The sequence below is a fragment of the Neophocaena asiaeorientalis genome, unplaced genomic scaffold (assembly GCF_003031525.2).
Source record: "Neophocaena asiaeorientalis asiaeorientalis breed wild unplaced genomic scaffold, Neophocaena_asiaeorientalis_V1.1 scaffold233, whole genome shotgun sequence".
NCBI classification, from domain to species: Eukaryota; Metazoa; Chordata; class Mammalia; order Artiodactyla; family Phocoenidae; genus Neophocaena; species Neophocaena asiaeorientalis.
Genome location: NW_020171811.1, coordinates 896,335 through 918,808, shown reverse-complemented (window position 1 = coordinate 918,808; position 22,474 = coordinate 896,335). Strand labels below are relative to the sequence as shown.

General features: G+C 35.6%; 1 protein-coding gene across 2 annotated transcripts in view; it reads right to left on the bottom strand.

Annotated features, from left to right (window-relative positions):
- NEMF (nuclear export mediator factor) overlaps positions 1-22,474 on the bottom strand; it is a 52,359-nt gene that overhangs the window by 11,301 nt on the left and 18,584 nt on the right. For both annotated transcript variants that reach the window (XM_024768166.1, XM_024768241.1), the window contains exons 10-25: positions 22,009-22,084; positions 21,562-21,624; positions 19,842-19,919; positions 19,550-19,758; positions 19,109-19,300; positions 18,667-18,730; positions 16,802-16,890; positions 11,512-11,615; positions 9,816-9,878; positions 4,525-4,637; positions 3,151-3,208; positions 2,638-2,696; positions 2,430-2,550; positions 1,015-1,291; positions 229-271; positions 38-87 (exon numbers count right to left, since the gene is read on the bottom strand). In XM_024768166.1, coding sequence (XP_024623934.1) covers positions 38-87; positions 229-271; positions 1,015-1,291; positions 2,430-2,550; positions 2,638-2,696; positions 3,151-3,208; positions 4,525-4,637; positions 9,816-9,878; positions 11,512-11,615; positions 16,802-16,890; positions 18,667-18,730; positions 19,109-19,300; positions 19,550-19,758; positions 19,842-19,919; positions 21,562-21,624; positions 22,009-22,084 — 1,659 coding nt within the window. The remainder of the gene's footprint in view (positions 1-37; positions 88-228; positions 272-1,014; positions 1,292-2,429; positions 2,551-2,637; positions 2,697-3,150; positions 3,209-4,524; positions 4,638-9,815; positions 9,879-11,511; positions 11,616-16,801; positions 16,891-18,666; positions 18,731-19,108; positions 19,301-19,549; positions 19,759-19,841; positions 19,920-21,561; positions 21,625-22,008; positions 22,085-22,474) is intronic.

The following is a 22,474-nucleotide window of genomic DNA, read 5'->3' as shown; positions in this document are numbered from 1 at the left end:
AAGATGCTTTTCAGTTAAATAACACAAGTATATTTACCTTCTTTCCTTGGCTGACAAATGCCTCCGGCTCTGCAATTTACTGTCGCTCTATTAAAATTAAAACAAAAAACAAGCAAATACAAACAATAACATCGCCACTGTTAATTTTTCATAAAGCTAAAATTAAAAAGTAGAAAATTATTTATTAAGGACATGATGTTCTTCATAAAACTGAAAAAAAACCTTTACCATATTAGAAGATTCCTCTTTTGAAGCCAATTTCTGGAGAGACCTATGGAAACAAACAGAAAGAGAAGTCCACTACCCTATAAAAGGCATTCACTTACAAAGTCCCAAAACATTCCCATATCATACTCTTAGTTAATTATCGGCAATCCTACAAATTTTCAAATTTGGTAAAATTAGAAAAAATATAATCAAACTGCTCATCTCCTCACTTTAAAATATACTCTTAAATAGTTGACATGTATTGGACACTTACTATGTACCAGGCACTGCTAGATGCTTTACATTCATGTAACCTTCAAAACCCTATGAAGGGGGTACCATTCTCTTTTCACCAAGAAGAAAACTGAAGCTTAGACATAGAGTCACTTGCCCAAGGACATACTCTAAGATTCAATACTGGTCTGACTCCTAAGCCTTTCCTAACTACTCCAATAATAAAGCTTTTATAGCTATGGTATTGTTTACCTAGTGATCAGTAAGACATTAAAGACTAACACTTTTTTTTTTTAATGTAACTGCTTTTATTATTAGCATTTATAACCATTTACTTGTTTCTATTTTGACCTAGTTTGGCCACTTTTATATATATTGTGTTTTTCTACCCTGGGTCCTGGGAATTTCTTAAGAGAGATCTACCCCCCTATCAAATGGTGAAAAGATAGTAAGCTCGTAGGACAATGGAGGGTAAAAGCACTGAAGTCAATCTTGGTATTATTTGTATAAGGATTAACTCTTCATCACTCCCAGCTTACAAAATAAAACTTAAAATTACAGTTTTTAAATTACCTTTGGGATTGAAGGTGGGACAAGTCAATGGAAGTATCAGGATAATGTAATGTCTCTTCCCCTTCATCCTTCATTTCACCAACAGGTTCCTGATGCTTTACCACCTCCTCAGATTCTCCTTCATCTTCAGAGCTTTCTTCCTGAATTAGTTCATTTAGCTCATCACCACCACTCTGAATAGTAATATCCCCTTGGTCAACCTGAGTCACAAGTTCCACTTCCACAGGAGTTTCATGTAATTCCTCTTTATCTTCTTCACTGCTACTGTCACCTCCATCTATTGAATTACCATAAGGAAAGTCAGAGTGCTATCATCACAACAAGGTTAGATGATTTCCTTGAAAACTTCATAAAAATATTCAATTCACTCCCTCTTTCTCCAAAAGATCACCAGAAAAATGCCTGATCTTCCCCAAAGGTTACTCTGACTTAGACAAAAGGATACTCTGTATCAGGAATTGTTTGGAATAAATTATCTCCAAGATCCTTTACTACAATAAATTTCTTAGACATTGCGACCATTTCTACAATGAAAACTATTGCTTGTCTTTGTTAAGTATTTCCAAAAAGGAGGAAAACAGAAGTAGTTATATAAATTCTGCCACTTTTATTATAATTTGCACATGAGAACTGAAATGAGATAAAACAAGTTACATAACTGGCACACAGCAAGTGTTCACGCTTTTGCAAAAGGAACACCGTCTAGTAGTAATAATATGGTCTAGTTACCTCACCTATAAAATAAGATGCCACCAACCATCTGACAAGGATGGTTGTGAGAATTCAATAAATAATGTAAATAAAGTATACATGTCATGAACATGGTGAGAATTCAAAAAAATAGAATCATGTACAATAGCAGTTGTAAGTGAAACAATGAACTATTACTCCAAAAAAGCAATGACTCTAGGAGATGTAAAAATAACTTAGAGGGCATACATTCCCTAGTTCCTTTAGGTAGGTAGGTAAATTTATTTCAGCAACCACAGCTGCTCTCTACTTGAAGCAAATACATTATTAAATCAAGCTAAATTCTCATAAGAAATTGTACTTGTTATAAACTCATCTTTGTATTGCTTCTAATTCCTAAACCCAAAAGTAAATGCTCACTTATATATACCCGAGTCTATCTCTGTTAAACACATTTATGTACTACTCATTAAATACTGGGGAAGTTTTATAATATAAACATATATTCAAGTATTAGTTATGGATCCAATTAAACACTTTATAATTCACTAGAATAAGTATATTTAACATTTCCAAAACCAAAATTCAATAAACTTGACAGCCAGTTGGGGTTTTTTTGGAAATTTTAATTACCCCAAAAGAGACGATCTTCTAAGTAAGAATTTAGAAGCAAAACTAGACAACAGAAAACATTATAAGCTACTTTATTAAAATCTGTAAACTACCTAGTTGTTCCATTTCCTCTGATATGAGTTCACTTGTGCAAATCGCCAGTGTCTCCATGTCTTCATCCTGCACTCTGACTTTTCGTTCACCCCGATGTCTCCAAATACAAGACTCATCTACCTATGGAAACAGTTCTTTTCACTGGTGGAACTTTAGGTTAAGACTAATGAAAATCAGAAAAAAAATAATGAAGAAGCTGAAGAGTACCTTAAAGAGGAAGCTAAACCCCATCATTAGATGTGAGGGAGGAAGGAAATTCTTTTTTCCTACGAAAGATAATGTACATAAATGTTTTAAAAATAGTTTTCTCCATCTTATGCTTGTAAGATATCTGCCACAATGGTCACGTTTGTTCTGTCTTTTCTCTGTCATGAAGGAACATTTCCCATTTACAGAATTTGGCATTATGTATAGGAACAGGAATTAAGAAAGAAAAAATATGAGTGCTTGCTCTCATCATCTAGGTTAGTCAGATCCTGAATAATCTATTTTTAGAAAAAAGGTCATGCTATATTTTCTTACCCTTATAAATGTAAACTATATGAAAGTACACTGTCATCAATAAAAATATATATGGAGATGACATGTCAAATGCTAAATTTGCTACACCACAGCAAAATTTTGACTTCATATATGAAGTCAGAATAATTAGTTTCTGTTCTGAGAATATTAGTAGATGGTCCTCAAACCTGTCTCCATAATCCACTGGCAAGTCATTACCTCTTATCATGAAGCTTCCTGTTGTCAAATATTCTCCAGTTGGTGCTGTTTTAGACACCTGAGGAACACAATAATACATTATACTCTTGTCTTAAGAAATATGTTTTTTAAATTTTCACCTGAGAAAGTAAAGCCATATTGAAGTAAAGAGTACTACGTCCTGAAAAGTTTATAATTTAGCAAAAATTCTTAACACTGAAGGGCTATCTCTTCAGAGATAGGTATACGTTTGTCCGTAACAAAGAAAAGAAATAATGAAGGATACACTACATCAATCATTTTCAAATGCCATGGACTAGAGCCACAACTGATCCACATTTCCTCTAATGTGAGACATAATAAGAAAAACAAGGATAGTTTAATAAGCTCATCATAAAGGTATAAAACTATATTTACTATATTTATTACATTAAATCCTTTCCTGATATACTTTTTTTTTGGTAATGAAATAACCTTTCATCTTAATAAATAAAGATAATAGCATATTTTAAAAAATATCTTCTAATTTGGCAAAATAGGAAGTGAGCAATATAACTCCACAATTTAAAAAAATTGTACACATCTGTGAAACACCCAAATCTGAGAGTATCTTTACTAGTAACAGTTATGCAAGGGATTAAAAGCACACTAAAAAAACCTATTCATAAAAGAATTAAAGCCACTTTTATAATAGTACCAAGGCAGAAAATATAATCCCAGAAGTGATATTAATTTCCTAAGGACACAATATCACAACGTAGCGGAAAATAATAAATATAAACAGATATAAAATGAAACTAAATCTAAGGGAGGATAATAGTATGAACTCTTTTTACCTTGCTGTATAGCTTTAAGACTTTGTAAAAGTTTATCATTATCAATTATAATTCTTGAGAACGTGAAATGAATAGCAATGTGAAGTCATATATGGAATGAAGTATCATCAAAAAAATAGCATTAACCACAAAGAAGGACAATTACTAAACCAAGTGTATAGAAAAAACCACTGGATATACCTACTTTACAGGAAGGGCCAAAGAGAATTCAGAAAATTTCAACCAAGGCGAACAGGAGAAAGACTTTTTAGGTCAGTAGGCCAGTCATAACTGGAACAGTCTTTATCCCATATAATTACATGGATCACTCTCAAATCTTACCTTTCCAGAAAGGCCTTCCCTGACACTACATTCAAACTGGTAGCCTCTATCACTCTCTATCCCCTTACTCTGCTTTAAAAATAAACTTTGTTACCTGCCACTACATATCTATTTTTCAACACCAAAATGTCAACTCCATCACAAGGTACTTTGTCTGCCTTGTTCAATTCTATATCCTCACAATTTGGAACACAGTTGCTCTTACTAAATTAAGAAAAAGGACCACAGCCCTTATTACCTGATGATGGTACACCCACCAAGCACTAGTGATAACTCGTGCATCCCAAGCAGCACTGTAGCAAAGTGCCATCGTGCCAGCTTCAGTCAAGGTCCGAGGCGGAATTGGTTCCCCTGTAATAACAATACTAGAACGCTTCAGTACCAAAGTACAGACTTTCTAGAGCAAGACATGGAAACCACATGCAGCATAACAGGTTCACTCCTCTGATATTTTAAATAATAATACCACACTTTAATTTCAGTATTACAAGAAGTTACTATTTTTATTAAAAATGTATTTACAGGGCTTCCCTGGTGGTGCAGTGGTTAAGAATCTGCCTGCCAATGCAGGGAACACGGGTTTGATCCCTGGTCTGGGAAGATCCCACATGCCACGGAGCAACTAAGCCCATGCACCACAACTAATGAGCCTGCGCTCTAGAGCCTGCAAGCCACAACTACTGAGCCCGTGTGCCAGAACTACTGAATCCCACACGCCTAGAGCCCATGCTCCACAACAAGAGAAGCCACCGCAATGAGAAGCCCACGCACTGCAATGAAGAGTAGCCCCCGCTCGCTGCAACTAGAGAAAGCCTGTGCACAGCAACAAAGACCCAACACAGCCAAAAATAAATAAATTAAAAAAAATTTTTTTAAATGTATTTACACAGCAGGTTTTTAAATGGTCTAAGTAAATAAAACAAGTCAGAGAAGAAATATCTTCTCTTTTATCAGTAATTCTAACTTCATTCCAGAAAGGATAATTTAGAAAAATCTATTCAAAGGTTGAAGACTTCCAGAATTACTATATATTGCCTAATTTGCCAAAATGAAGAGCATATTAATATACCCCTACAGTAAGAATTCAAATATTTTAAAATTGGGATATAATTCACATACCATAAAATTCACTCTTTTAAAGTGTACAATTCAGCGGGTTTTAGTATAGTCATAAAGCTATGCAATCATTACCATTAATTTCAGAACATTTTCATCATCCCCAAAAGAAATCCTGTATCTATTAATAGTCACTTCATCTTCCCAGCCACTGGCAATCACTAATCTACTTTCTGTCTCTACAGATTTGCCTATTTTTGAATTTCATATACATGGAATCACACATACCTGGCTTCTTTCACTTAGCATGTTTTCAAGGTTCATTCATGTGAGAGCATATTTCAGTACCTCATTTCTTTTTAAGTCTAAATAATATTCTATTATATGGATACACCACATTTTGTTTATTAATCAATGGATCGACATACAGGTTGTTTCCATTTCTTGGCTATTATAATGCTATTATGAATATCTGCAAATAAGTTTGGACATATGTTTTCAATTATCTTGGAATACCTAGGAGTGGAATTGCTGGGTCACATGGTAAAATCTATGTTTACCTTTTTCAGAAACTATGAAACTATTTCCTATAGCAGCTAGATCATTGTCCATTCCCACCTGCAGTGTATAAGAGTTCCAATCTCTCCACAACCTTAGCAACATGTTACTGTTTGTTTTTTTGTTTCTTTTGGCTGCCCTGTGTGGCTTGTGGGATTTTAGTTCCCCGACCAGGGATTGAACCCAAGCCCTTGGCAGTGACAGTGTGGAGTCCTAACCACTGGACTGCCAGGGAATTCCCACTGTCTGTTTTTTTATTTCAACTATTCTTGTGGGTGTTAAGTGGTATTTCTCTGTGGTTTTGATTTGCATTTCCCTAATGGACAAATGATGCTGAGCATCTTATCATGTGCTTGTTGGCCTTTTGTGTATCTTTGGAGAAATGTCTATTTCACATTTTAAAAATTTTGTTCATTTTAAAATTGCCTTTCTATTGTTGAGTCAGAAGAGTTCTAGAGTTCTTTGGATATTGGTCCTTAATCAGATAAATGACTTGCAAATATTTCCTCCCATTCTGTGGACTGTCTTTTCACTTTCTTGATAAGAGTCCTCTGAATTAAAGTTTTAATTTTGCTTAAATCTGATTTGTTTTCTCTTCGGTTGCTTGTGCTTATGGTGTCATAGCTAAAAAATGACTTCCTGATCCAAGATTATGACGTTTTTTTACACCTTATTTTCTTCTAAAAGTCTTATAGTTTTAGCTCTTAAATTTAGGTCTGATGCAATTTTTTTTTTTTTTTTCGGTACGCGGGCCTCTCACTGTTGTGGCCTCTCCCGTTGCGGAGCACAGGCTCCGGACGCGCAGGCTCAGCGGCCATGGCTCATGGGCCCAGCTGCTCCGCGGCACGTGGGATCTTCCCGGACCGGGGCACGAACCCGTGTGCCCTGCATCGGCAGGTGGACTCTCAACCACCTGCGCCACCAGGGAAGCCCTGATGCATTTAATTTTTTTTTTTTTTTTTTGCGGTACACGGGCCTCTCACTGCTGTGGCCTCTCCCGTTGTGGAGCACAGGCTCCAGATGCGCAGGCTCAGCGGCCATGGCTCACAGGCCCAGCCACTCCGCGGCACGTGGGATCTTCCCAGACCGGGGCACGAACCTGCGTCCCCTGCATTGGCAGGCGGACTCTCAACCACTGCACCACCAGGGAAGCTCCTGCTTTTAATTTTTATAAATGGTATGAAGCAGGGGTCTAACTTCATTCTTTGGCACATGGATATTAGTTGCATCAGCCCTATTTGTTGAAAAAATTATTCTATCCCCATTGAATGGCCTTGGCACCCTTGCTGAAAATCAACTGACCATAAACAAGGAATCTCAATTCTCTTCATTAATCTATCAGTCCATCCTCACACCAATATCACACTGTCCTGATACCATACTGACTGTTGTTTTGTAGGAGGTTTTGAAATCAGGTAGTATGAGTCCTCCAATTTTGTTCTCCGTTTTCAAGAATGATTTGGCTAATCTGGGTACTCTGCATTTCCACATGAATTTCAGTATGAGCTTTGTCCATCTCTGCAAAAACAGGCAGCTGGAATTTTGAGAGGAACTGCACATATCTGTAGATTAATGTGGGAAGTACTGCCATCAGAACGATATTAAGACTTCTAATTCATAAACACTGGAAGTGTTCCCCTTTATTTAGGTCTTCTTTAATTTCTTTCAATGATGTTTTGTAGTTCAGTGTGTATGTCTCGCATTTCTTTTTGGTAAATTTATTACTAAATATTTTATTCTTTTGTAATCCTGTTATAAGTGGATGTTTTATTAATTTCCTTTTAATACTGCTTATTGCTAGTATATAGAAATATAACTGACTTTTATATATTGACCTTATATCCTAGATGTTGCTGAACTTATTAACTAATAATTTTTAGTAGATTGCTTAAGGTTTAAATATATAAGATTATGTCATTTGCAAACAGAGATAGTTTTATCTGTCCCTTACCAATTTGGATATTTTAAACTTTTTATTGCCTAATGGCCTACTTAGAACCTCCATACAATGTTGAGTAAAAGTGTGGCAAGAACAGATGTGCTTATATTGTTCCTGATCTTGGGGTAAAAGCTCTCAGTCTTTCACCATTAAGCATGATTTTTAGCTGTGGATTTTTTCATAGATGTTCTTTACCAACTTGAGTAAGTTTCCATCTATTCTTAGTTTGTTGAGTGTTTGTATCACAAATGAGTACTGGATTATTACCAAAGGCTTTTTCTGCATCAATTGAGATCATCATGTGGTTTTTGTCCTTTATTTTACTAATACACTGTATTACATTAATTTTCATACGTTAAACCAACTTTGCATTCCTGGGAATAAATCCCACTTTATCATGTGTATAATCCTTGTAATATGCTGCTGGATTCAGTTTCCTAATATTTTGTTGAGGATTTTTGTGTCTATATTCATAAATGATATTGGTCTGTAGTTTTCTTTCCTGTGATATATCTTCACCTGGTTTTGTTATTAGGGTAATACCAGCCCTATAGAATGAGTTAGAAAGTTCCTCTCTCTTCTATCTTTTGGAAGTTTATGAAGGATTGATGTTCAGTCTTCTTTAAAAGTTCTGTAGATTTTAGGAATTTGAATCTTATTGTTTTGGTTAGTCTAGCTAAAGGTTTATCAGTTTTATCGATCTTTTCAAAGAACTAACTTTGGTTTTGTTGATTTTTCTCCACTGTCTTTCTATTCTGTTTTATTTTCACTCTAATCTTTACCATTTCCCTTCCTTTCCTTACTATGGGTTATCTGCTTTTCTTTTTCTAAATCTTAATGTGTACAGTTTTGTTATTGATTTCAAATCATTCCTTTTTTATTATAGGTAGTACAGCTATAAATTTCTCTCTGAGCACTGCCTTAGGTGCATCTCATAAGTCTCAATAAATTTGCTTGCATTTCATTCACCGCAAAGTATTTTCTAATACCCCCTGTGATTTCCTCTTTGATCCACTGGTTATTTTATGAGTGTGTTGTTTATTTCCACCCATTTGTGAATTTTCTAAATTTTCTTCTATTAGTGGTTTCTAATTTCACTCCATTATGGTCAGAAAATTTACTTTATATGATTCATTAGTTTTAAATTAACTGAGACTTATTTTATAGACTATCATATGGTCCACCCTGGAGAATGTTCCATGTGCACTTGAGAAGAATGAGTAATCTAGTGTTGTGAGGTAGAGTGTACTAGAGATATGTGTACAATCTAGGTAACTTGAGTGTTGTTCAACTCTTCTATTTCTTTGTTGATCTTATAGCTAGTTATTCTAGCCATGATTGAAAGTTAGGTATTGATGTCTTGAACTACTATTATTAAATTGTCTATTTCTCCCTTCAATTCTGTCAGATTTTGCTTCATGTATTCTACGGCTCTATTGTTGGATGCATATATGTTTGTTTATTTATTATTTTATAAATTCATTTACTTATTTTTGGCTGTGTTGGGTCTTTGTTGCTGCACGCAGGCCTTCTCTAGTTGTGCGAGCAGGGGCTACTCTTCATTGTGGTGTGTGGGCTTTTCATTCCAGTGGCTTCTCTTGTTGCAGAGCACAGGCTCTAGGCATGCGGGCTTCAGTAGTTGTGGCACATGGACTCAGTAGTTGTGGCTCGCAGGCTCTAGAGCACAGGCTCAGAAGTTGTGGTGCACGGGCTTAGCTGCTCCACGGCATGTGGGATCTTCCTAGACCAGGGCTCGAACCTGTGTTCCCTATACCGGCAGGCAGATTCTTAACCACTGCACCACCAGGGAAGTTACAGATGCGTATGTGTTTATAACTGTTACACCTTATTGATGGATTGACACTTTTATCATTATAAAGTGTCCTTCTTTATCTGTATTAGTGATTTTTCTCTTATACTAAAAACATTTTAAACAAAAGAATTAAAGTTATGAATAATAGAAAGAAATATATTACCTGTTGGATTCTTAATTACACAGCTAGTTGCTCCATGAAGGTCAGCATGTACATAAATGTCCCCTTTAAAACAAATAAGAAATAATACTTTAAGTCCTGTTTCTTTGTTTTTAAGTTGAAATTGTTTATTTACTTATTGTTTAATGGGTTCAAAATCCAAAAGGTATAAGAAGACATATAAAGAAAAGTCTATCTCCCACCCCTGGGAGATTTCTCATAGGCCTCCTCAGAGGAAAGCAATGCTAATAAGGCATATTACAAAAATGGTCACAGTTCTTCTCCCTCCCTCTATCCACACTTCTTTGCTCTATGACCTTGAAGCTTCTCCCATCAAGAGGTGGAGTCCACTTCCCCATCCCTCAAATGTGGGCCGACCCCTTGACCTGCCTTGGCCAGCAGAATGTGGCAGATGTGACCAAATGCCAGTTCCCAGCCTAGGCCTTGAGAGGTGCTGTATGCATCCTCTTTTTCTCTCAGAAATTTGCTGAGTTACCATATAAGCAAGCCCAGGCTAGCCTGATGATGGGTGAGAGACACATAGAGATGAGTCATCCTAGCAAGTGCAAAGGTCCTGAGGACCATAGATGGTTGACAAATGTGACAAACAGCCAGGAAGCCAGACTGAAGGAAAGTAAGAAATGAGGCTAGAGAAGAAGTCAGGAGCCTTGTAAGCCACAATGAGGACTTCTAGTTTTATTCTGAAGTGTGTAATAGCAACAAATGAATAAATGAGCAAACAGATGAATGCAGCAATGAATGGTCAACTAGGGAAAAGTAAAGTGCATGGTTTCTAACAGAAAAAATGAGCAGCCATTGTTTGCCATGGATAGTTCATCTGAGATTTGAAACTCAAAGAAGAGCAAAGCCCACACAGCTCCATGAAAGGCTCAGCTCACAATGAACAAAGTTAGAGAAGACAGAGACCAAGCCCTGGGTACCATGTAACCTAACCCTGTTGCTTTCTTTCCTGGTTCTGGATCCTCAGATCCAGACATCAGATTAGCTCTGATACTGATTATTGATTTCTGATACTCACACTGAGGGTTCAGCCACAGTGAAGTGGTGGTTATCGGCAAACAAAAAAAAATGAGAGGGGCTTCCCCGGTGGCGCAGTGGTTGAGAGTCTGCCTGCCGATGCAGGGGACGCAGGTTTATGCCCCAGTCCGCGAAGATCCCACATGCTGCAGAGCGGCTGGGCCCGTGAGCCGTGGCCGCTGAGCCTGCGCGTCCGGAGCCTTTGCTCCGCAACGGGAGAGGCCACAACAGTGAGAGGCCCACGTACCGCAAAACAAAACAAAACAAAACAAACAAACAAAAAAACGAGAGGCCTTACAACACAGCACTTAAGTCCTGCTTCTAAAAGTGAAAAATGGTCACAAACTTCAGCACTGAAAAATTAAGCTTTTAAAAATCTGATCTACAATGACTTTGGAGGATTGAAAGCTATTTTCTTAATGCAGTAGAAAATCAAAAATCTAATACTACAGATTAGCTCGGCATTACTACTTTAGGGATATTCACGTAAAATGTGAATCAAGTGTCAAAGCACATATTCAACAAACCATAAACCATGAAATTCTTTCTACCAATTAAATCTGTCAAACAAAGGAGTACAAGATAAAAATCTACACCTAATATTGAGATAACCAATCCAGTTACTTAAAAGAAAATTCTTCAGAATTTTAATCTTACCTACCTGGTGTCAAGTATCTTTTCACAATTATTTCATTCTGTTGCTGATCTCGTCCACCAATAATTAGATAGTTCTCTGAGCTAATGAACCAGAGGAATTTCTCAAACCTATCAAATTTTAAAGAAAGAAGTTAACATTTCTTTCTCTTCATAGTTGCCTGAATTCATGCCCTTTTAACAAACAAAATAAAACAGAAAGCTCTCCTATCTGTGAAGGTTAAGACAACTTGATGGCTTAATTTCTTAAGACATCAAGCTGAATTTTACTGAAAACTTGCAATACAAATTGCCCTAGGATATTCTTAAGACAGTCTCAGTAGAAAACAATTAAATTTTATGCTTAAAAAATATGTTCTCCTTTATTTCCCTCCCATATAGACAGCCTTCTTAAACTGACGTTATAACAATGAATTACAAAAAGCAAAAGCATAAAATGTCACATGGTCCCTAGGTTTAGCTTTCTTTCAGTGGGGCACTGGATAGGCTTTGGGACCACCGATGAGAAAGAAAAGCTGTTTTCCCATTCTGTCCTCAATTAATCAACTGAATGTTTACATATATGATATTCTTTACAGTTTAAAAAAAATACTAAAAACCAAAAATTGCTGTCAGAAGTGTAAAATTATAACTTTTCTCAAGAAACAAATTAACTTGGGTTTTCATGATTAATACATACCACCACAATAAAAAGTAAAGAGTGTATATTTGTATGACATTTAGAAAATGAGATGCACATAAATATTTCCTATTTTACATATGACTCACAAGATAATTTTTTTATGATTTAACCTAGAATTTAAAAATTTCTGGTTAAAGATGATAGATTGAGCACAGGCACTAAATGAAACTTCCTCATAGCTCCCAAAATATAATAGCAAAAGGACTCTATTCCTATTTTCTAATCTGATTTTTTATTGAGCAATACATACACATGGTTCAAAAAATGTTTTAATTACATAAAAAAGTATAGTGAGAGATCCTACATCTCTTCAGTTCCCACAGCTGCTACTAACCAATTGGCCATTAGCTTCCTGTATCCCTCTCCAGAGTTTCTTTATACATACAAAAGCTAAAATAAAATGCTTATTCTAAACCTTTTCTCTTTTTCAGACACAACACAGTTTGGCATATTTTTTTCACTTAAAAATATATTTTCCTCATTGCTGAATGGATGTACTATACTGATTTAACCACTTCCCTATTGATGGTAAAGAGGTTTGCAAAAAGACATAAACCCACAAGGACAAAAAGAATGTGAAAGATAAATCAAGGATGTATTTTGTAATCATCCTAGCAGAGGAATACATAACTAACAGGCCAAAAAAAAAAAAAAGCCAACTAATCAAAATAAAGCAACAAGGAAGACAAAAAAGAACACAGAACAAATAAGACACACTGAAAGCTAGCAGTAAGAAGGTTAGATTTAAACCCAAATATATCAGAAATTATATTAAATATAAATGTAGTCAATTCTCCAGGTAAAATGCAAAGACTGTCAGACTGGAGAAAAAACAATGATATATACTCCTTTAAAATATAAGGATATAAAAAGGTTGAAACATAATGATGGAAAAAGATAATACCATGCAAATACTAACCAAAGAACAGTTTATACAGTTTTAACATCTCACACAGATGGAAAAAATAGATATAAAAGGACATTTCATTAAAATTAATAAAAGGCTCAATTCACTGAGATGATATAACAGTTCTATATTTGTATCACCTAATTACATAGCCTCACATATATAAAGCAAAAGTTCAGAAGTAAAAGGAGAAACAGATAATCCAAACTGTATGATATTTAACACACTTCTCTCAGTAACTGGGAAAACAAGCATTAAAAAGAGAATTATAAAGATGCCAAAGATTTGAACAACATGATTGATAAACATGACCTGATATTGAGAAATGCACTCAGTAACTGTAGAAAAGACACTATTTTCAACTATATATGAAACATTTATAAATAAAGCTGCCCGTAAATAGACTGGGCCATAAAGCAAGTTTCAACAACAAACACCAAATGACTGAGATAATTCAGAATATCACCTCTTTTACGCAAAGAAAGCTAAAAATCAGTAACAAAAAGATAACCAAAAACCCCCATGTGTTTGGACAGTAATACATATACTTCTAAATAATGCATGAGTGAAGAAATCACCATGGATATTAGAATATATCTTGACATGAAAGATAATGAAAATCCTAAACAACAAAACTTTTTAGATACAGTTAAAGCCATGCTGAGGGAAATTCACTGCCTTACATATATTAGAAAAGAGGCCGGGGGAAGGGAGAAATCAATGAACTAAGCTTCTGTCTCAAGAAATCAGAAAGGAAAATGCAAATAAATCCCAAAGAAAAGTAGAAGGATGAAAATAATTATTAAAATAGAAGGCACATATATAATACTGGAGATCAATAGTCAAAAACTGGTTCTTTAATGATATTAATACTACTGAAAATCCTCTGGTCAGATTAATCAAGTAAGAGAGAAGGCACAAATAATTCTTGAATGAAAAGGGAGAAGTAATTAATGATTCTAGGGATGTTAAAAACTTAAGTGGAGGGACCTCCCTGGTGGTCTAGTGGTTAAGACTCCATGCTTCCACTGCAGAGGGAATGGGTTTGATCCCTGATCAGGGAACTAAGATCCCGCATGCCACGCGGTGTGGCCAAAAAAAAAAAAAAAAGTGGAATATTATAAACTTTTTGCCAATAAATTTCAAACTTTGGACAAAATAGATAAAGTCTTAGAAAAACATTGCTAACCAAAACTAGAAAATCTGAGTAGTCCTTTTATCTACTAAAGAATTTGAATCGGTAATGAAAAACTTTCCCATAAAGAAAACTCCAGGTGACTTCCATCAACATTTAAGGACAACTGATAAAGGAACACTTTCCAATTTGTTTTATGAGATAATATAACCTTGTACCAACAGATAACAAAAACATTATGAGAAATGAAAATTACAGGTCAATCATATTCATCAATAGAGATGTTAGAGAGAGAAAGAAAAAAGCAACAAAATTTTGAAAGCTGGGAAATAAATGAACAAGTGAGCAGACTCAAGAAGCTGAATCCTGAGCTGACGGTGCAAAAAACCAAGAGACAAATCAACTTACACTGTATGACCCATAAAGAGCACAGGTACTGCTAGAAATAGGGTTTAAGATGAGGTTTAAAAACAGAAGAACTGGCTGAAAATCTTATCAAGAAGTAAGCACTTCCCTAGATCTTTCCAGCTCGGAACACGGTGGTAACTTCCCCTTCAACACTCTAACGGAAAGTTAGAAATTAATTCTTTAAAAGGGTACAAAGAGGATCTCTGGACTAGGGGAAACGTATCACAGTTGTAAGCAGGGATAATATATGTAAAATAGGGCAATTAAGTGAATGTATGAAATACTGGATACTAAGACTCTCCAGCTTATTATTTCCACTGAGCTCCCAAAATGGTGATAGCCAGGTCTTCACTTTACAAATAGAAGAGAAAGAAGCTTTTGTGGGAAATGAGACCAGCCGAAAAGGCAAAAAGCTAAAGACTTCAAGGGTTCCACAGATGGCCCACACAGATCATTTTACAAGTCCAACAACCCACAAAGAACTTCCAATCACCATTTTAATGTTCTGCTATAAAAAGTGAGTAGACAGTCAAGGATCACCAGACGTACACAAGTGAACGCTGGAGACAAAGCCAACAAATAGAAAAAAGAAACTTGGAGAAGACAGACCTGCAAGAAAAGGATACTAAATAAAATGTAATACATCAAAACTATTCTCAGTTATAAAGAAACTAGAGCAGTAAGTTTTTTAAAGTAACATTCCAAAAACAGCTTAAAATTAAAACATGATAGGAAGAAATAAAAGATTAAAAAATTCAATGGAAGGATTGAAAGATAAAGTTGAGAAAATCTCAGAATATAGAACAAAAAGTTGAAAAACAGAAAATGCAATGCAATAGGACTGCTAAGGGGCGGAGGGGTCCCATAAGTAAACCATGAGACTTCTAGAAAGAAAGAAAAAGAAAACAAAACAAAAAAAGACAGAAGGTAGGCAATTTTCTAAGAAATAGTTCAAGAAAATTTCTCCAAACCACGTTTCCAATTTAAAAGGCCCACAAAGTATCCAGCATAAGGGATAAAAACATCGTCACCAACTTATATTCCTGTGAAATTTTGGAAAACTGAGAGGAAGAAAAAAAAGATCTAGAAGCTTACAGAATGGCAAAAACAAGTTTCCTATTAAAACAGCAACTATCAAAATGACAGAAAACTCAAGATCAAATCTGGAAGTTAATACAATGGACAATGCCTTTTTAAAAGTCTGAGGGAAACATATTTTCAAATTAGAATTCTATACCTATCCAAACTCTTATGAGTAAAATAATTTTTTTATATATTGGACACCTCAAAAACTTTAACTTCTACATACCCCTTTTCATGAAGCTTCTAGAGCACATAGTCCATAACCAAAGAAAAAGGAAGTTTGAGATTCAGGACAGAAGATACAACACAGAGAGAGGTTACAGAGAAGTTCCAGGATAATAAAAAAAAGGAGATCTTAAAATGCTTACAGTAACCAATCTAGAACAAAGTAGGTCAAAAAGCTCCAGGAAAGACTTCTGCAAGAAGATGATACTGATAAAATTCCAATATGTTTGAACACACTTGGAAGCGAATTTGGACATGGCTAATAACAAGAACAAAAATAAAAAGAAAGCAAATGAAACAATTATTAACTTCAGGGAAGGTAAAATACTGAGCAGGAAAGGAAAACAGAATACTATATGATCCAGCTCTGATTACAACTTAAATATTCATAATAATGTTAACACAGAACATCAGTCTTGACAAAATTATGCTGTAAGTATATTGAGAAGCCAGGTGATGTGTGTGTATGTAACGGAGCACAAATGGAAAGAATAAAATCTTCACTTTCCAAGGTGGGAAGTTTTTTTTTTTTTTTTTAAACATCTTTATTGGGGTATAATTGCTTTACAATGGTGTGTTAGTTTCTGCTTTATAGTGGGAAGTTATTAATAGAGTGTAAAACAGAAAAATTACGAAGCAGCAATATATTACTAAGAGAAATGGAGGTATACATCAAAAGATTCAGCTAAAAGAGCTAAAAGTTTCCTTGGGAGAGGAGACAATAGGAGTAGGGATAAAAGTTTGCGGGGTTACTGGTTTTTTAACAAGCTTTGTAGAACTGCTTGATTTTCTAAATAATGTGCATGTATAATTTTGATAGAAAGAAAAAATGTATTTTAAAAAGGTAGAATACTTACCAATATACTTTTCTTGCTTTTTGAATAGAGGTAACTGTCTGGACTTCTTTTAAGGTTTGCTTTGTTTTCTTTTCTGCTGATTTGAACGCCTATTCGTAAGAAAAGAGTTTTTAAGTAATCTGTTGAAAATTTACTTAAATAACACCAAGTAAATGACAGGGGAAGAAATGGGTTTTTAAATGTCACAAATGGCACTATCTAAACACACACACCATACACACATGAAAGTAATAAAATAGGGACTTTCCTGGTGGCGCAGTGGTTAAGAATCCGCCTGCCAATGCAGGGGACACGGGTTCGATCCCTGGTCCAGGAAGATCCCACATGCTGTGGAACCACTAAACCTATGCACCACAACTACTGAGCCTGTGCTCTAGAGTCCGCAAGCCATAACTACTGAGCCCATACCACAACTACTGAAGCCCGTGCGCCTAGAGCCCATGCTCCACAACAAGAGAAGCCACCACGATGAGAAGCCCACACACCGCAATGAAGAGTAGCCCCCACTCACCACAACTAGAGAAAGCACATCAACGATGACCCAACACAGCCATAAATAAATAAATAAATTTATTTTTTAAAAAGTAATAAAATGAAGAAATTTTGGCCTTAAATATTAAAATGATTTGTATACAAGTATCTGCTCAAGACCTACAATGAAAAAGAGTTCATCTGTTTACCATATACTCAGTGCAACTATATAATAGACTCTGGGTTAGATGTCAGAGACACACAATGAACAAGACAAAGTTTCTACTTCCTACCCCACTGGGGTCTAGGAGAAGAGACATATATAAAACACGTAATTATTCAAATAAACATGGTAAATGTTTCAAAGGATGCTACGAGAGTATAACAAGGGAACCTAATTTATAACTGATTATGGTCAAAGAAGGTATTTCTGAGGAAATGGCATTTAGGCTGAAGCCTGAAGGATTAATGGAATTATCAAGGCAAAGAATACAAAGAGCACTGTAAGCAGAAGGAAAACGCCAGCTTGACCAGCAAGTATGATCATAGGGTAAATGAGGTTGGAGAGGCAGATAGAGAGCTAAGTCATGAAGACCACTCATTTAACAGATATTAATGTGACTATGTTTCAGGCAATATTCTAGAGACTGGGACACAGCAATGAATAAAACAGATAAAGATCCTACTTTCATGCAATCTACATTCTAGAGGGAAGACAGATAAACATATGTTGGGATGGGTGTTTTTAAAAAAGAAAAACAAGGGTGAAAAGGGAGTGATTGAGGTAGTTTTATTTTTACTACGAGTGGTCAAGAAAGGCCTCTCTGATAGTCTTAAGTAGACACATGAATGATGAGGGGGATCAAACCATGAAAAATCTGAGGGGAGAATATTCTTGGCAGAAAGAGCAAGTGCAAAGGCCCTGAGAAGGCAGTATGGGCCACTGAGGTAGGAATAGCTTAAGATCCCACTGTGGCTGGAAACAGTGTGTAACAAGAGGAGTGTGGGTGATGTGATCAGAGGGAAGCAGATAGGCCTCCCTACCTGATCCAGGCTTTAAGGTGTCTTGAGTAAGATGGGAAGAAACTGGAAGATGTTGAACAGAGAGAAATGACTTCATTTTTTATTTAAAAGGATTGACTGGATATGAGAAGAGTCCAGGATGACTCCAACATTTTTAACTTGAGCAAAAAAGGGATAATTACTGAGATAGAGACCTGGGGAAGAGAGGGTTAGGGGAGAAAATAAATACTGGAAATGCATACATTTAAAGCAAAATTAAGTTTGAAAGGTATTTCTGAATTTGAAAACCTCATTTAAAGAGAAGAAATAATTAAGTCCATTAATAAAGCAGAGAAAAACAATTAACATTCATTCTAAGAAACATTAAGTACCTTCTCAGCAGCTTCAACAGTCTTCTGTGTTTTCTTAGCAGCATATCTCTTGTGATCATAATACCTAGAAAAATACATCTTTTAATTTTAGATAAAATCTTTATTCTTTAGTTTTCGATTTATGTTATTTCTAATTTTACAGGCTCACAAATCATCAAGAACAACTTTAAATACTTTTAAAAAAGTATTTCACCTCAAAGAATATACAGTCAAAATAATGATAGTTCTTATCCTTAATACCCTAACAGATTTATTGCAGATAATATTATACCTAAAATTTATACTTATGGGAATTCCCTGGTGATCCAGTGGTTAGGACTCTGTGCTTCCAATGCAGGGGGCACGGGTTCAAACGCTGCTCAGGGAACTAAGACCCCACATGCCATGCAGCGTGGCAAATAAATAAAATAAAATAAAATAAAAACTTAAATTTATGACTTACTTTTTGGCATTGGCATATGCTGACAAGCTGAGATCAACATCAACAAGCAATGGCCTATTTTTCTGAGGCTTCTGCAGTTGTTTATTCTTTTGCTTTTTCTTTTTTCCTTTTGGTGGTTCGGTTTCATTTTTCTCAGTACTGATGTCACCATCAACATCATCATCTTCCTCCTCTGATAACAAGTATGGATTTCTATTAAAAATATTCAATAGTATTTCACTAATGTCAATGACATCACTTTTTTATTTTCAATTTTTTTCTCAAGGAAATTATAAATGGTTTACGGTACTTAAATAGTTGCATTATTTTAATGTATATTAATTTTTTTCTGTATTTTCAAAGATAAATTTCCAAATAAAAAAAAACTTCAATGAATACAGTGAAAAATTAAATAGCAAAATAAAGACAAACACTAACTGCTTAACTAAGAATCAAACTTACCTTAGCAGCATTGTAACATGATTTGTTTGTAGTTTTAATTCTTTGATTGCATTTGCAACAGGGTCTCCTTGAGCTTGGGCTTCTTTCACAATTAACCCAATTTCTGTCCAGTCTATCTGGTTGGCTAAAGCACTTCGAACAACCTGAATGGCTCTGTCAACAATTTGTAGGTTCATTTCTATAAGCTCTCCTTTAAGTTTGTCTATTTCCTTATGAAATAAACCAAAAACATGTGTTACAATGCCAAAGTTACCATTTTTGAAAAAGTATCTGAAAAAGCTAAACATAATACCTGAGCCTGCTGAAGAGCTTCTAATCTGTTTTCATGATCCTTTCGGACATTATCTAATTTCTTCAATGCTTGTTTTTCCTTTTGTTAACAAAACAGAGTTTTTAAAAATTAGATTTCTTCTACCTTCTGTACCTTCTCTCTTTTACCTCCTGAAACTCACTATCCCACCCCTACTTCTGCCCCCTCGATGTTGTTACCTAACTAGCTAAATTTCCCCATAGTCCACCTCCCCAGGTCTATCCTACCCCGAAGTGTTTCATGTTCCAAAATTACCTCTCCTGACCATCCACATCCCATTCCCTATATAGGAAGGTATTTTGATTACAGGTTACGTTGTATGTAAGATATGCCCTACTGCCCTTGCATTATTCAAGCAGGCAGAATTCAAGACATTTTTCCCTATGACATTAAATTCTGGGGGAATGCACTTTTAGCATTAATTCCTAAAATAGCTTCCTTTTATTTTATTGCTGCTTTTAATTTTCTCAGCCTTATTTCTAGTATTTTACAGAGTATTCTTCTTCCTAAATTAACAACACAAAGGCTCATGGTAGTTATATGAACTTTTATACACTCAGCCCTCCGTACCTGCAGATACAAAACCTGCAGATATGGGAGGCTAACTATATTCCCTGTACTACACCATTTTATGTAAGGGACTTGAATATCCTTGGATTTTGGTACCCACAGGGGCTCCTGGAACAATCCACTGCAGACACCGAGGGATGGCTGTATAGCATTCTATCACACGGAACTTACATATTAAGGTTACTGATGTGGGGCTAATTTTGTAACACTAGTAACAGCATCACCAATTAGTGAATGTTTGCATGCTGGATGTAATATTAAAAATATTTAAGTTATAAGAATGGTGACTATTAAAAGAACACACAGTAGTTACTAAAATAATTTACGGGTATTTTGATGTACATGGGGTTCAATGTTACTCTTAAATATCTGTTTACTTACTAAAGTGCTGCCACCATGTGGCAATCACACTATGTAACTCATGTGACCCACTTGCTTTGAAATTCCGCTCTTGTTAATTTTTTTACAACCAAGGTGGGGAGGATACAGAGATTCACATAATTCAAGTTTTTGCACACATATTTTAAGATTCTATGAATATTTCTGAAAAATCGAATCAAGCGTGACTTTGGCCATTTTCTAAAACTGTTCTGCAGTAAAAGCTCCCCAAACATGGTCAAATGAGCTGGGAAAACAAAACACAGCATATTAAACCCTCCTTGTGGAGTCATGATACATGCAAAGCATATTAAAGACCTAGTTCAAAAGCCCACTTTAAAAAAGAAAACAGTTTAATGATAAACAAATATATACTTATTTGTATAGAGAAAACTATTCCCTCTCCTTTGGCCTATTTAAAAATCTCCTCTTTGAAACACTAGTCCCTTTACAGCAAAGTTTGAGAAGCTCTGGGTTGTTGTAATAAAGTAAATTATACCAGGGAATAAATAATAGGCCTCCTTCCCACTGTATTTTCTGGTTTAGAGAATATTTGGTATTCTAATGGAGCAAATGAGCGTATTTCATTTTAAACACTGATAGTTCCCCTGGACCTTTATTAATATACCAAGAGATCAGGGCATTCCCAAACCACTTCTAAAAGGCTGCCCATTCCTGTATGAGAGCATCACCTACCCAGCAAACCACACTCAAGGCTAGCTGGTTTATATAAATGTTTTTAATAACACCATACCTGTTGTAAAGCTTTTAAATCTATTTTCTGACCTTCTATCTTGGAATAAAATTCATCTACGGCCTTATCAAAAGAAGAAAAAGACAATCAACTAGCTGGAAAAAAACCACACAAACACGGTCTCTGCTTCAACTTGCATACACAGAATTTTAGGGTCCATTATGTTTCATAACACCACTCAAAGAACTTGAGTAGATTTCCAGTAAATGTATTATATAGCTAAGCAGTCAGGAATCAAATTAAGTTCAAATCTTTGGTCCTTCATCTTGAAATAAAGAAACAAACATTTCCACTAGTTTGTATCTGTGACTGCACTGGTTTTTAATGTCCAGATTCATAATGATTGTAAAGCAGAAATACTTTCAATTTCTCAATCAAATCAAGTTGATATTAATTTAACAACTCACATCATGCTAACTGGTCAAAAAACAGAATCAGAAAACCCACCTTGTCAAATGATTCAAATTCTATATATGGACATTGTGAATGTTGAGAAAACAAGAAAGGATGAAATTCCTCATACCTGTAAAACATAATTACCAAGAACATTAATAGGGACTTCCCTGGTGGTGCAGTGGTTAAGCATCCGCCTGCCAATGCAGGGGACACGGGTTTGATCCCTGGTCCGGGAAGATCCCACATGCCACATAACAACTAAGCCTGCGCACCACAACTACTGAGCCTGCGCTCTGGAGCCTGCGAGACACAACTACTGAGCCCGTGTGCCACAACTACTGAAGCCCGCACGCCTAGAACCCGTGCTCCGCAACGAGAGAAGCCACCGGAATGAGTAGCCCACGCACTGCCACAAAGAGTAGCCCCCGCTTGCCGCAGCTAGAGAAAGCCCACGCACAGCAACAAAGACCCAATGCAGCCAAAAATAAATAAATCTATTTAAAAAAAAAGAAAAAGA